The sequence below is a fragment of the Meles meles genome, chromosome 3 (genome assembly GCF_922984935.1).
Source record: "Meles meles chromosome 3, mMelMel3.1 paternal haplotype, whole genome shotgun sequence".
Taxonomy (NCBI): Eukaryota; Metazoa; Chordata; class Mammalia; order Carnivora; family Mustelidae; genus Meles; species Meles meles.
In genome coordinates, this window is record NC_060068.1 from 28,483,563 (window position 1) to 28,500,522 (window position 16,960).

General features: G+C 35.4%; 1 protein-coding gene across 1 annotated transcript; it reads right to left on the reverse strand.

The window, feature by feature from the left end:
* Positions 1-2,621: 2,621 nt before the first annotated feature.
* Positions 2,622-3,557, reverse strand: LOC123938034 (olfactory receptor 14I1). The gene is given in 1 exon segment (XM_045998940.1): positions 2,622-3,557. A coding segment is annotated over 1 exon segment (936 nt).
* Between the last annotated feature and the right edge of the window lie 13,403 nt (positions 3,558-16,960).

Genomic DNA, 16,960 nt, shown 5'->3' on the forward strand with positions numbered 1-16,960 from the left:
GGGGCCAAATTAATAAGATCATGAATGAAATAGGAGATAACACGACCAACACTAAGGAATAGAGTTATAAGATCATATTTTGAGAAATTAATCCCAAAAAATCAGTCAAACTGGAAGAAATAGTTACATTCTTAGAAACATATAAATGACCAAAACTGAAACGGGAAGAAATAGAAAACTTGAACAGACCCATAACCAGCAAGGAAATCGAAGCAATAATCAAAAATCTCCCAACAAAAGAGAGTCCAGAACCAGATGGCTTCCCAGGGGATATCTAAAAAACACATAAAGAACTGATTCCTATTCTTCTGAAGCTGTTGAAATAAAGAAAGAAAATGGAAGGAAAACTTGCAAACTCATTTTATGAGATCAGCATTACCTTGATTACCTTGATCCCAAAACTGAGAAAGAACCCATCAAAAAGGAGAATTACAGACCAATATCCCTGGTGAACATGGATGCCAAAATTCTCACCAAGATACTAGCCAAAAGGATCCGAGAGAACTTTAAAAGGAATATTCACCAGGACTAGGTGGGATTTATTCCTGGGTTTCAAGGGTGGTTCAATATCCATAAGTCAATCAAAGTGATAGATCACATTAATGAAAGAAAAAACAAGGACCATATAATCCTCTCAATTGATGCAGAGAAGGTACTCAACAACAACAACAACAACAACAACAACAACAACAACAACAAAACAGCATAGTTTCTTGATTAAGACTCTTCAAAGTATAGGGATAGACAGAACATTACTCAGTATCATCAAAGCCATCTGCAAAGAGCCCACAGCAAATATAATTCTCAATGGTGAAAAATGGAAAGCTTTTCTCTTAAGGCCAGGAACAGAATAAAGATGCTGACTCTCACCATTATTGTTCAGCATAGTACTAGCATTCCTATCCTCCACAATCAGACAACAAAAAGAAATAAATGCTACCAGGTGGTGGGTAATATGGAGGGCACATACTTCATGGAGCACTGGGTGTGATGCCAAAACAATGAACACTGTTATGCTGTAAATAAACAAACAAACAAAAAAGAAATAAATGCTATTCACATTAGCAAAGAAGAACTCAAGCTCTTTCTCTTCATAGATACATGATACTCTGTTGAAAATCCAAAATACTCCACACCAAAATTGTTATAATTCATACAGCAATTCAGCAACATGGCAAGACACAAAATCAATGCACAGAAATCAGCTGAATTTCTGTACACAATGTGACTGCAGAAAGGGAAATTAAGGAATTTATCCCATTCACAATTGCACAAAAACCATAAGGTACCTAGGAATAAACCTAACCAAAAGGAATAGAATCTATACTCTCGAAAATACAGAACACTTACAAAAGAAATTGAGGAGGACACAAAGATTTGGAAAAATAATCCATGCTCATGGATTGAAAGAATAAATATTGTGAAATTGTCTATGTTGCCTAGAACAATCTACACACTCAAAGCAATCTCTATCAAAATACCATCGACATTTTTTGCAGAGCTGGAACAAACAATCCAAAAATTTGTAGGGCAGAAGACATGAACAGACACTTGTCCAAAGAAGACATACAAATGGCCAATAGACACATGAAAAATGCTCCACATCACTTGCCATCATGGAAATACAAATGAAAACCACAATGAGATACACCTTTCACTGGTTACAATGGCAAAAATTAACAAGACAGGAAACAAGTGTTGGCAAGGATATGGAGAAAGGGGACCCTTTACACTGTTGGTAGGAATGCAAGCTGGTACAGTCACTCTAGAAAACAGTATTTAACTTCCCCAGGAATTTAAAAATGAGCTACTTTATGATCCAGCAATTACACTATGGGGTATATACCCCAAAGATAGAGATGTAGTGAAATGAAGGGGCACCTGCACCCCAATGTTCATAGCAGCAACGTCCACAATAGCCAAACTATGGATAGAGTCAAAATGTCCTTCAGCAGATGAATAGATAAAGAAGATGTGGTTCATGTACACAATGGAATAATAGCCATTGGAAAGGATGAATATCTACCATTTACATCAACATCAATGGAACTGGAGGGGATTATAGTAAGCAAAAAAAAAAAAAAGCAGAGAAAGACAATATCATATGTTCATTCATGTGGAACATAAGGAATAGTGTAGAGGACAATAGAGAAAGGGAGGGAAAACTGAATTTGAAATCATCAGAGAGGGAGATAATCCATGCGAAACTCTTAACTACAGGAAAGAAACCGAGGGTTGATTGAGGGTGGTAGGTGAGGGGATGGGGTAACTGGGTGAAGGGAATTAAAGAGGGCACATGGTATGCTGAGCACTGTGTATTATATTCAACTAATGAATCATTGAACATTATATAAATAATGATGTAGTATACTTTGGCTAGTTGAATTTAAATAAAAAATAAATAAATGAAGGAATGGAACACCACAGAAGGTTGTAGTTATAAAATTTTGCAATATTTGATATTGAGATATTTTATTTTTTGAAGACACACTTGTATTTATTTCTAAATATGTCCTGGAAATATTCTGTCTCTCAACGGTTTTTCCTATGTATTTTTTCTTAAGGTATTTATGCTCTCCTGGTCTTTTTAAAAGATCTTGTATTAGCAAAATCTAAGTGTTCTACATTCTCAGGGAAATTATCTTCCCAAATATTCTCCAAACAGCTGCTTTAATCTCCTTGTTTCTAAGACTATATATGATGGTATTCAGGAAGGGAGACAAAACTGTGTATGCCACAGCAATCACTAAATCTTGAATGGATGAAGTTTTGGCAATTGGTCCTAAGGCAGCAAAGAGTCCTGTAGTGAGGAAGAGCATGATAACAATCAGCTGTGGGGAGCAGGTGGAAAAGACTTTTACCCTATTCTCCACTGAAGGGATTCTGAGCACTGTTGAGAATATCTGGATATAGGAGATGATCATAAGAACAAAGCGTCCCAGAACAAAGCAGGAACTCAGAGCTAGGGTCACAAGCTCAACAAAGAAAACCTCATGAGAAACTAGGGCCAAAATGTGAGGGATGTCACAGAAAAACTGGTGGATTATGTTGTATCTTGAAACGGACTCCCTAAATATGTTGCCAGTGTGGACTGCTGCATAAATAAAGCAACTTAGCCAGGCAATGGCTGCTATGTGATGGCATTTTTCTGGTGTCATAATGGCTTCTTATTGGAGGGGGTAACAAATGGCAACATAGCAGTCATAGGACATGACAGTGAGAAAGGCCAGTTCAACAGAAGCAAAAGCAAAGAAAAAATAAACTTGAGCCACACAGCCAAAGTAAGAGATGGAGTTATTGTTAGTCAAGGAGCTGTGGACTGACTTAGGCACAGTGAGTGAGATGTAGCACAAATCCAAAAAGGAGAGGTTCTTCAGAAAAAAGTACATGGGTCTGTGAAGATACTGGTCAAAAGTAATGATTATCATGATGAAAAGGTTCCACACCAGTGCTGTCAGATAAATCAGCAGAAACAGTCCAACATGAAGTATCTGTAGCTCACAGATGTCAGAAAACCCCATGAGCAGGAACTCTGTCACTTCTGTGAGATTGTCCATTGTGCAAGGAAATCTGTGTTCTGATTGTTTAAGAAAATATGTAATAATTAAAAATGAGACAAAGAAAAATGAGCACAATATTGTATTAATACAATTATGTAGGAATTATATCCCCTAGTTAAAGGAATAAATTAGATATCATCTATGCTGTTTAAGTAAATAAATTTCTTAATTTAAATTCAATTAGCCAACTTGTAGTACACCATTGGTTTCAGATGTAGAGTTCAACAATTCATCAGTTGCATATAACACCCATTGTTCATTACATTACCTGCCATCCTTAATTCCCATCACCCAGTTACCCTATTCCCCAATTACCTCCAGAAATTCTCAGTTCCTTTCCCACAGGTCAGAGTCTCTCATGATTTGTCTCCCTCTATGATTTCTTCCCATTTTGTTTTCCTTCTCTTATCCTATGATCCCCTTCACTGGTTCTTATATACCTCATGTGAGTGAAAACATATGATAATTGTCTTTCTCTGACTGACTTATTTCACTGAGCATAATACCCTCTAGTTCCATCCAGTGTAAATGGTAAACTTTCATCCTTTCTGATGGTTGAGTAATATTCTATTGTATATTGTATCTCTTGTATATACATCATATATTTTTATCCATTCCTCTGTCAATGGACATCTGGGCTTTTTCCATAGTTTGTCTATTGTGGAGTTTCTTTAAGAAAAAAATATTACTTTATTCATAGGTTTCTTTAGCTCCCAGTAAGGTCATAAGTAACCGTCTGTAGGCTAATAAAATTCCTACATCTAAAGCTTCCAGTTCTTCCTCTGTCCCAGATAACCAACTCTGTATTTGATAACTCCTCCAGATTACCACTGAAACTTCACAATCAACATGAACCAAAATTCATTTACTACTGATTATGTCCTCTGAAGATCCTTTAAATTCATTCAAGTGTTTCGCATTAAAATACACTCACTTCTCTCTCTCTCTGTCCTGTATTTTTTCAACAGGCTCATTTAGAGTTTGCTAACTCCAAATTTTTGTCTCTCCAATCCATTTTTTACTCAGAAATTAGTGGCTTTAATAAACCCCTATTAGATCATGCCAATCCTCTACTTAAAAATCATTCAAGTTACCCATTTTGCTTGGAAGAAAATTTGAATGCCCTAACAGATCTTCAAATACTGTTTTTAAAAACTCCAGTATAGGGGAGCCTGGGTGGCTCAGTGGGTTAAAGCCTCTGCCTTCGGCTCAAGTCATGATCTCAGGGTGCTGGGATCCAGTCCCACATTGGGCTCTCTGCTCGGCAGGGAGCCTGCTTCCTCCTCTCTCTGCCTGCCTCTCTGCCTACTTGTGATCTCTCTCTGTCAAATAAATAAATAAAATATTAAAAAAAACACTTCCAGTATAATTAGTGTTCTTCTAGTTTAAGGTGTACAATATAGTGGCTTAACAATTCTTTACATTACTCCAGTGCCCATCAAGGTAAGCGTACTCTTAATCCCTTTCACTTATTTCACTCATCCCTGCACACATCCTCCTTGGTAACCACCACATTGTTCTCTATATTTAAGATCAGTGTTTTTTTGTTTTTTGTTTGTCTATTTTTTCCTTGTTTCTTTGCTTTGTTTCTTAAATCCCACACATGAGTGAAATCATATATTTGTCTTTCTCTGACAGATGTATTGCATATAGCATTGTACCCTCTAGATCCCTTTAATACTATTGCCAATGGTGACATTTCATTCTTCTCCATGATATAGTATCTTCTCATCCAGTTCATCTATCCAAGAATACTTGGGTTGCTTCTATATCTTGGCTATTATAAATAAGGCTGAAATAAACGTAGGAGTGCATATTATATATAAAATATAATACATATGTATATCAATATAATAATTATATATATATTTCATATATATTGATATCATATTATATAATTATATAATATTTATAATATATTATATATATTATATATAAAAATAACATATAATTATATAATAGTTATATAAATATAATTAATATTAATTAATATAATATAAATAATATATTATATCATAATATAAATAATATAATAATATTAATAAATAATATAACATGCATTTATATTATATTAATTAATATTATATTATATTATTATATAAATATATAATAATAAATATATAATTGAATATAATTAAAACATTAGTGCTTTCATTTTGTTTTGGTAAATACCTTTAGTGGAATTATTAAGTCATATAGTAACTCTATTTTTTTTATGCTATAAATGCTTATATTAAGAAAAGTCAAATAAACAACTTATCACTATACCTTAAGGAACTATAGAAAGAATAAACAACTGAAATTTAGTAGAAAAAGGAAATACATTGAAATACATTGAAAGAATGATGAGTTAAAAAAAGAAAAAAAGGGCGCCTGGGTGGCTCAGTGGGTTAAGCCGCTGCCTTCGGCTCAGGTCATGATCTCGGGGTCCTGGGATCAAGTCCTGCGTAGGGCTCTCTGCTCGGAAGGGAGCCTGCTTCTCTCTCTCTCTCTCTCTGCCTGCCTCTCTATCTACTTGTGATCTGTCTCTGTCAAATAAATGTTTAAAAAAAAAAAAAAAGAAATTGGCAATGCTTTAGTTACACTGACTAAGGAAAAGGAAAGGGAAAAAAAATATTTTTTTAATCCATGATAAGTGGATAAATGAAAGTGAAAACAGTACAACAGATACCACGGAAATACATAGTGTGATAACAGATTACCATAAATAATTATATACTAAAAAATCAGATTAGAAAAACAGTGCACATAATTCCTTAAAATGGTCTAAATATGAAGATTGAATAATAAATCTTGAATCAAATAAATAGGAAATCTTGTAGACCAATAACAATAACAAGATTAAAAACTGAATTAAGAGTCAAAAATCTCCCAGCACAGAAAAGTCCAAGAACACATGCTTTCTTTGGTGAACTCTACCAACCATTAAAAAATAATAATAACTAATAGTAATCCTATAAAATCCTACAAATAATGGAATAGAGGGACACATTCAAAATCATTCTGTAAGGCCAGCATTACCATAATACCAAAGCAGGAAAAAGAATAAAAGAACAACAACAACAAAAATGCAGCTCTCCCTTGAACTCACCTGCTCTTACATCTAGAGAGTGTACTTTCACCTTAATAAACTCTGCTGATTGTACTGCATATCTATGGTGTTCTGTCTTTGAAAAAGACCACAAATACAAAAAAAGAACAAAAAAGTGCAGTTTGTCTGATATAACTACTGCCACTCTGACTTTGTTTTGATATCTATTTGCATGATACCTGTTTCTCCATCCCCTTACTTTCAAAATGAAGTTGACTTCAGGTCTGAAATGAACTTCCTATAGGCAGTATTGATGGGTCTTATTTTTTTATCCATTTTTGACACCCCACGTCTTTTAATTGGAGAATTTAGTACATTTACACTCATAGTAATCATTGATAGATGTATATTTATTGTCATTTTATTACTTCTTTTGTCATTGTTCTTGGAGATTTTCTCTGATCCTTTCTAGTTTTTGTCACTTTTGGTCTTTCCTTTCCACTCAAAGAGTTACCTTTAATATTTCTTACAGAGCTGGCTTAGTGGTCAGGAACTCCTTTGGTATTTGTTTGTCTCGGAAACTCTTTTTTTCTCCTCTCTTCTCTATGATAGTCTTGCTGGATAGAATATTCTTTGTGCAGATTTTCCCCATTCAGCAATTTGAATATATCATGCCACTTTCTTCTGGTATGTCAGGTTTCTGTTGGGAATTCCCCAGCTAGCCATCCTTATGGGTCTTCCTTGTAAGTTAGGGACTTCTTTTGTCTTGCTGCTTTCAGAATTTTTTCGTTATCACTATATTATGCAAATTTAATTACAATATGTCTCATTGTTGTCCTGCTTTTGTTGATTTTGATGGGAGTTCTCTATGTCTCTTGGATCTGGATGATTGTTTCCTTCCCCAGATTAGGGATGTTTCAGCTATTATTTCTTTAAATAAATTTTCTGTCCCTTTTCTCTCTTCTTCTTCTGGGACCCTTATAATACAATGTTATTACATTTGATGGAGTCATTGAGTTCCCTCAGTCTGTTGTTATGTTGTTTTCCTCTCTTTTATTCAGCTTTATTATTTTCCAGTATTTTGTCTCCCTCTGCTCCCTCCAGGCTACTGCTCATTGCATGAAGCCTGTTTCTAGTCTCAGTTATTGCATTCTTCACCACTGATTGATTCTTTTTTTGACTTTTTTATCATTGTGGTAACGGTTTCCATAATGTATTCTATTCTTTTCTCAAGCCCAGGGACTATCCTAATGATTGTTGGCTTAAATTCTTCCTCAGGCATGTTGCTTGTATATCTGTTTCACCTAGATCTCTGGCTATCACCTTATTTTGTTTTTTAATTTCAGATAAATTCCTCCCTCTTTACAGTTCATCTTAATCTCTCCTGCTGTGCAGGAGTAATTTACTTTCCTGTTCCTGAAAGTAATGGCCTTATGAAAAAGTCCTGTAGTGTCTAGGGACTGGCACTTCAGGTGTATGTTTGTGTGCTCTGCTGTTGTGTTGTGGCTGCTCCATCCTTCAGGCTAGTTGTCCACAGAGCTGATCCTTGCCTTTTGTGGGCAGTGTTTGGTCCCTGGCCTGAGTGTGGTGGATTTTAACTAGGTGTTCTCTGGTATGTTTGTGAATAAAACCTGACCCCAACTCCACCAGGTGTGAAGCTCTGCCAAATTTTCAGGTCAGGAGATGTGTTGTGAGCAGGGACTTTCACTGGTCTTCTAGGGGAAGGGCCCATCACATTGGAGCTGAGGGAATATTGACTGGGAAGGGCAGTCCTGGCAGAGGGCAGGACTATTGGTGTTGGTGGAAGCAAGTTAGTCAGACAGTGTCAGTGCTGGGCTACTTACTGCAGGTGGCTCTGTGTTTTTGTTGAGGGATGGGGAGGGAAATGGTGCCAGCCAGCTCCTTTGTTTGTGGATAGGTGTCTCCTTAAAAGCTTCCTCTCAGGGATACACTCAGAAAAGAGTGAATTATCTTCCTCCTGTGTGCCCAGGTGTTCTTCAGATTGATGTTTCCACATTCCAGGGTTCTTTGCCTGCCTTTCCTCCAGGAGCAGTGTAATGCCAGGGCTCTGTGCTCTATCTCCACCAAGGCCACTGACCTTTAAAATTCCAGTATTTAAGCTCATTGCAGGGACACATGAAACTCAGCCGCTCTTATATTTTAACCCAATGACTTTGGGGAAACATTCTCCTTGTGCATTGCCCTGGGTGCTCCTCTGTCTCTTGTCCTCTGTGAACACAGCTCCCTTACCTACACAGCACCTCTAATCCCTTTCCCCCTGAACCATATGTCACCACTTCTTACCTTCTTCAAAATGGCCCCTTCTCTCCCTTTAATTGTGGAATTCTGTCAATCTTCAGCCTTAATTCTGGGCTATTTAGGATGATTTGATAGTTATCTTGTGTTTGAGAGATAAGATGAACTTGGGTCCTCCTATTCCACTGCCATTTTGTAAATCCTAATAGGCAGGTTTTTAATATCCAGGAAGATTCTGAGAGAAATATAGATAAGATTTTAATAGTTCAATCAGTAATTTACAGAAGTTTTTCATTAGTTTGGTGTATTTACTCTAAAGTACTCCTCAATGTATGAAATTAGAAGTTTGTTTTTCGTTTTATTTTTTATTATTTGAACAAACTAGTTATGATGCTTGTTCAAAATATGAATTTTTAGGGCCCAAGGTAAAATTACTAATTGAGAATTTGTAAGGTAAAAACCAGAAATTTGTCTTTTTATATGTTTCTGGGTAATTTGTTTGGTACAAAAGTTTAGAATTATAACAGTTACACCTCCTGGGCAGAACCATCCCTCTCCAGTTTTATGTTGAATAACGTTGGGGTAAGCCACTTGAAATTTGGGATTTACTGTATAATTAAAAAGGACATGGTTCTTGAGTTTAAAACTCATTACAAATAGTTCCGATTTGGAAAAGAACACAAACTTTTGTAGCACCTTCTCTGTGCCAATTTGTTTTCTGCTCAATAAATACATTATTATGTACATAATACATTAACTTAATTAATATTAATAATTAATAATTAATAATTAATGAAACAATGGAGTAAAATGTTACTATTATTCTCATTCTATAGAAGAAGAAACTAAGGCTGAGCAAGGCCAATTAATTTGTCCATAATCACTCAAATATCTAGAGCCCGAGACAGCCTTAAAATCCAGGCAGTCTGTTTTTAAGATCAGTGTTGTTAATCTTTGCATTATACTAACTTCTCTGATGGGTTATAATTTTGGTTAACATAATTTATGAAAATAAATATTTGTTTTCTATATGTTAATCAGTTATTCTCATATCTTTGCTTTTCCTTGGTGGTACTGTCTGCATGTTTAAAACATATATGCTTGTCCACAGCAAAGTCATCTGCATGTTATATTCTCTTTCCATGACTCCAAAATATTATAGTTCACAATTTATTAATTTTTTTAAGATTACAGACAACTTTACAGTTATTTCAAAATCAAATTTCTGGTTATCCCTTTTATTCTTCACTGCTTACTTACTTCATGTTGATGATAAAGCACCTAAATATTATCCTTTGTAACTATGGAAATATGAAATGAATGCTATCAGTACTTATAAGAAATATAGGACCTTGGGTTGTGACAAATTTTGAAGATAATTTTCTTCCCAAAGATTATAAATAGCAATTAGTTTGAAATATGCATTTTATCATTAATATAAATAATTTTACAAAATGACACCATAACACAAAGTCAAATTATGAACAATAAATATTTGCAATGTAAATGACAAAAACATACCATCACTGATAAAGAAGAAATTATAAGACAACAAATTAACATAAAAGAAAAATGCGAGCAAATTGAACTGAAGCTGCTCATAAACACAAAATAACGATCAATCATGAATTCAAAAATATCTTCAACCTTACTAGTCATGGAAATACAAATTAAAACCATAACAAGATGTGCTTTTTTTGTGTGCTCATTGGCTTAAAACACAGAGTGCATGTAAGTCTGACTACTAAATTTGTAACAAAGATGTGAAGGATGAAATTCTCATTTACTGATATTTTGCATTTAAGAAGTCTACATACTTTGAAGTGTAATTTGACAATATACAATCAATTAAAATGTGCAAGTTTTGATGCAGTGATGTTACTTCTAACAAAATATATATATTTTAAAATGACATAATTAAGGATGTTTGTTCTAGTGTGTTTAAACTCCAAATTCCCATCATTGGGATGCTGTTTGATATACCCCATTTTATCCCAGAATCAAACACTGTAGACATGAAATGTGATAGCTCTACATGCATAAATAAATAAAAAATGCATGCTGCAAGCTGTTATATAGAATGTATTTCCAATCAGATTTTTTAAACATTCAGAAAAACACAGCATATTATCTATGGCTACACACTTATATGAGTTGTATAAATCAGTTACAAGAATGAATACAATGTACCAATTAAGAAAATGGAACAGGGGCACATGGCAAGCTCAGTTGGTGGAACTTGTGACTCTTGATCTTGGGGTCATGGGTTCTAGCCCCACACTGGGGCTAGAATTTACTTACAAAAATTTTTTTTATTTTTTTATTTATTTTTTATTTATTTTTTATTTATTATTTATTTGACAGAGAGAGAGGTCACAAGTAGGCAGAGAGGCAGGCAGAGAGAGAGGGAGAAACAGGCTCCCCACTGAGCAGAGAGCCCGATGCGGGGCTCGATCCCAGGACCCTGAGATCATGACCTGAGCCGAAGACAGAGGTTTAAACCACTGAGCCACCCAGGCGCCCCAATTTTTTTAAAAAGAGAGAGAATAAGAGTCATTTATGGTTTGTCTCCCTCCCAATGACTCTTAATCTCACAAAACAAACTGGGGGTTGCTGGGGGGAGGTGGGATTGGGTGAGGGGGAGGGGGCTATGGACATTGGGGAGGGTATGTGCTATCGTGAGTGCTGTGAAGTGTGTAAACCTGGCGATTCACAGACCTTTACCCCTGGGGATAAAAATACATTATATGTTTATCAAAAAAAAAATTGGAAGGGGAGGTGAACCATAAGAGACAATGGACTCTGAAAAGCAACCTGAGGGTTTTGAAGGGTCAGGGGTGGGAGGTTGGGGGAACAGGTGGTGGGTGATGGGGAGGGCACGTTTTGCATGGAGCACTGGGTGTTGTGCAAAAACAATGAATACTGTTATGCTGAAAAAAAAATCTAATGGGTTTTTTAAAGATTTATTTATTTATTTATTTATTTATTTATTTGACAGAGAGAGAGAGAGCATGGTGGGGGAGGAGAAGAGGAAAAAGGAGAAAGAAACAGACTGTGCTGAGCATGGAGCCCAACACAGATCTTGTTCTTAACATGCTAAGATCATGACTTGAGCCAAAACCAAGAGTCAGCTATTTAACTGACTGTGCCTTGCAGGTACTCTTAAAATACAGTTTTTTTTTCTAATGTACATACTGCTACTCCTACTTTCTTTTGAAATAAATTTGCATAATACATATTTCTTTATCCTCTTACTTTCAATCTGCTGTTGTCTTTAGGTCTGAAATGTATCTCGTGTAGACAGTGTAGATGGGCCCTGTTCTTTTATCCATTCTGACACCCTAAGTCTTTTGATTGTGGCATTTAGTCAATTTACATTCAAAGTAATTATTGTTAGATATGTATTTAATGCCACTTGATTATGTATTTTGTCATTGGTTTTGAAGGTTTTCTGTGTTCCTTTCTTCTTTTTGTCACTTTTGGTCTTTCCTTTCCACTCAAAGATTTCCTTTAATATTTCTTGCAGAGCTGGTTTAGTGGTTATGAACTCATTTAGTTTTTGTCCAGAAATTATCTCTCCTTCTATTCTGAATGATAAAATTAATCCTTGCTGGGAAGAGTATTCTTGGCAGTCGACTTGGCTGTCGACATGAATATATCATGCCATTTTCTTCAGGCTTGCCAGGTTTCTGTGAAAAGAACTGAAGCTAGACTTTTAGGTCTTACCTTGTAAGTTAAGGACTTCTCTTATATTTCTGCTTTTAAGGGTTTTTTCCTCTATTGTTGTATTTTGAAAATTTAATTGCAAAATGTTTTGTATTGAGCTGTTTTTGTTGATTTTGATGAGAGTTCTCTGTGCCTCCTGGATCTGGATGCCTGTTTCCTTCACGAGATTAGGGACATTTTCTGCTCTTATTTTCTCAAATATGACCTCCCCAATCTTCTTTTTCTGGGTCCCTTATAGTAAGAGTATAATTACATTTTTAAAAATATTTATTCATTTATATTATATATAGAGAGAGCACTAATGGGGGGGCAAAGGGAGAGAAGAGGGGGAGTCTCCATTGGACTCCCTGTGGAGCATGGAGCCTGACACAGGACTTGATCCCAGGACCCTGAGATCATTCCCTGAGCCAAAATCAAGAGTCAATTGCTTAACCAATGGAGACACACAGGCACTCCATAAGTGTAATTATCTTTGATGGAGTCTGTGAGTTCCCAAATATCTTCCTATGTTGCATAATTCTTTTTCTTGTATGTTCAGTCTCAATATTTTCATAACTTTATCTTCTATCTCACTTATTCAGTCTTTGCTTCTATATCACTTATTCATTCTTTGCTTACATCCTGTCTGTTTTGAATCTCAAATATTGCAGTGTTTATTTCTGTTTTTCACCTCTTTTGTCTCTGTGGTAAAGGACTCCCTGACATCTTCCATTCCTTTTTCAAGCCCAGTGATTATCCCTATGATTGTTGATTTAAATTCTTCATCAGGCATATTACTTATATCTGTTTTTGCTTAGAATCTGACTGTGACCTTATCTTGTTTCATTTGGGATGAATTTTTCCATCTTGACATTCTGTCTAAGTCTCTGTCTTCTTCTCTGTGTTAGAAAAGCTTCTTATGTTTCCTGAAACTGAAAGTAATTGCATTATGAACAGGTATTACACCTGTTACATACACATTACAATGTCCAGGGCCTGGCACTTCAGAGAGTATTTGTGGTGTTTGCTGCATATACTGTACTGCTGTTTTAGCTGCTCTAACCTTTAGGCCAGTCATCTGCAGAGGTTCTTCTTGCCTGCAGTGGGCAGTGCTGGTCTTTGACCAGAGTGTGGCAAGTTTTCCACCAGGTGTGCACTTGTCTGCTTATTAAACAAGACCTGATACTACTTCTACTAGAACCATAGCCTTATAGAACTCTCCAGTCAGGAGAAGGTGTGGGCAGGGATTCTACTGGTCTTCTGGAGAAGGAATCTGATGTGCTGTGCCCGAGACCACTTAACCAGGAAGGGTTATACTGGCAGAGCACTGGGATATAGGACCTTGTTTTCACAGGTTAGGCACCCTATTTTGGTGCTGTGCTGTTTACCTAAGATGGTTCTGTGCTTATGCTGAGGGGTGGCAGAGGGAAATGATGACAGCCAGCCCTGTCACCAAAGAGGAGTCTCCATACTTGCTGTTCTCAGGGAGATGATCTTTAAAGAGTGAATAATCTCCCTGTGTGTCCCAAGCATATTTCAGTTGCTATTTTCATGCCTGGGTTGTTTACCTACCTCCTTCCAAGAGACTTGCAGTATCCTCTGGGCTCTATACCAGCCAGCCTGCTGACTTTAAAATACCACGCATTAGGGACCTGGTGTGGGCATAAACCTGCACTGGTTTCCTGGGACAAGGTCTCAACACAATGGGACTGAGGAAGGTTTGAGCAAGAAAGTCAATTGCTCCAGAGCATATGGGAGTGGAATTTGAAAAAAATCAGGCTAGGCAGAGAGTGTTGGAGCCCTTCTGCCCTTGACACATAGCTCTGTATTTGTGGTAAATGGCAAGGGAGGGAAATAGTACCTACCAATGTGCCAGTTCTTTGAAAAAATAAACAAAAATGACAAACATTTAGCAAAAATCACGAATATAAAAAGGATTGAAATAAATAAAATCAGAAATAAAAGAGTAGTGAAAACCAACACCACAATAAATTCAATCACTATAATGAAGTACTACAAAAATGTTGCCAAAAAATTGGACAACCTAGAACAAATGAATAAATTCATAGAAATATGCAATCTTCCATTAGTGATTCTGGAGGAAATATAATATTTGAACAGAAAAATTACTATTAATGGAATTGAATCAGTATCCAAAAACTCTCAACAAAGTCCAGGATAAAATAACTTCACAGATTAATTCTACAATATATATATATAGAAGTTAATACTTATTTTCCCAAAATTACTATAAGATTTAGAAGAGGAAGAAAAGCTTCCAAGTTCATTCTATGATGTGAAGATTATCAGATGTGAAAAACAGACAAAAGCACTACAAACAATGACAACAACAAATGCAGGCTAATATTCCTGGTAAACAAACATGCAAAAGTCCTCAACAAAGTATTAGCAAACTGAATCTAACAATACATTTAAAAAAATAATTCACCGCAATCAAGTGGGAGTTATTCCAGGAATGCTACAGTGGTTCAATATACAAATATCAATATATACTTTGATAAAATATGATCAACATGCAGTATCATATCAATAACAGGAAGGATTAAAACCATGTGATCATCTCAGTAAATGCAGGAAAAAGCATTTGACAAGGCACAACCTCCTTTTATGATAAAACTCTCAACAAGTACTTGTAAAGGAAATGTACTTCAACATCATAGAGGTCATATGTGAAAAAAAAACACACAACTAACATCACACTCAATGATGAAAACCTGAGAGCATTTCCCCTTAGATGAGGAACAAAACAAGCATATCCACATTCACCACTCTTATTCAATATAGTACTGGAAGTATTAGCCACAGCAATCAGACAAATAAAGAAATAAAAACCATCCAAATTGGTAAGAAAATGTAAAATTTTATTATGACATAACACCATATTTAGACTCTACCAAAGAACGACTAGGTCTAATAAATGAATTCAGTGATGTTGGATGATACAAATTAATACACAAAAATTTGTTGCATTTCCACACATAAATAACAAATTAACAAGAGAAATTAAGAAAGCAATTGCATTTACAGTTGCAACCAAAGGGATAAAATACCTAGGAATAAACCAAGGTGGTGAAAGATATGTCCTCTGAAAACTGTAAAACTGATAAAAAGAAATTGAAAAGGACAAAAACAAGTAGAAAGATATTTCATGGACAGAAAGAATTAATATTTTGATGTCCATACTGCCAAAACAATATACAGATTAAATGTAATCCCTATCAAAATACCAACTCATTTTTCACAGAACCAAACCAAATAATCCTAAAATTTGTATAGAACCACTAAACACCAAATAGTCAAACAATCACAAGAAAAAAAAAAAAAAAAGCCAGAGGTATCAAAATCCCAGCACATTTCAAAATATACTATAAAGCTATAAGTAATCAAAATAGTGTGCTACTGGCACAAAAATAGAATGTAGGTTAATGGAACAAGATAGAGATCCAGAAATAAATCCATGCTTATATGGTCAATTAATCTATGACAAAGGAGGCAAGAATATACAACAGGGCAAAGATAGTCTCTTCAGTAAATACTATTGGGCAAACTGGAAAGCTATATGCAAAATACTGAAACTGAAATTTGTTACATCACACAAAAATAAGCTCATAATCAATTATAGATGTATATGTGAAATCAAAAACCATAAAACACCTTAAATAAAATAAAGGCAATATAGGCAGTAATCTCTTGGACATTGATCATAGAAACATTTTTCTAGATATGACTTCTAAACAAGGGAAACACAAGCAAAAATAGTGTTGAGAATACACAAAAATGTAAGCATTTGCACAAAAAATAATATCAATAAAACAACAGGTGACATATTGAATGGGAGAAGATATTTGAAAGTGATATATCTGAAATTTGTTAATATCCAAAATATACAAAGATCTCAGGTAACCCAATACCAAGAATTTTTTATTATAAAGTGAATGAAGAACCTGAATACTTTCTTCAAAAAATCACACCGATGGGTGACAAACATGAAAAGATGCCTAAAATCACTCATCACTGGGGCGCCTGGGTGGCTCAGTGGGTTAAAGCCTCTGCCTTCTGCTCAGGTCATGATCCCAGAGTCCTGGGATGGAGCCCTGAATCGGGCTCTCTGCTAAGCAGGGAGCCTGCTTCCTCCTCTCTTTCTGCCTGCTTCTCTGCTTACTTGTGATCTATGTCTCTCAAATAAATAAATAAAATCTTTTAAAAAAAATCACTCATCACTGGGGAAATGCAGATCAAAACCACAATGAGATATCATTTCACAGTTGTCAGAATGACTAGCATCAGAAAGAAAAAAAATAACAAGTATTGGCAAGGATATGGAGAAAAAGGAATCTTTGTACACTGTTGGTGAGAATCTAAATTAATGTACCCACTGTGGAAAACT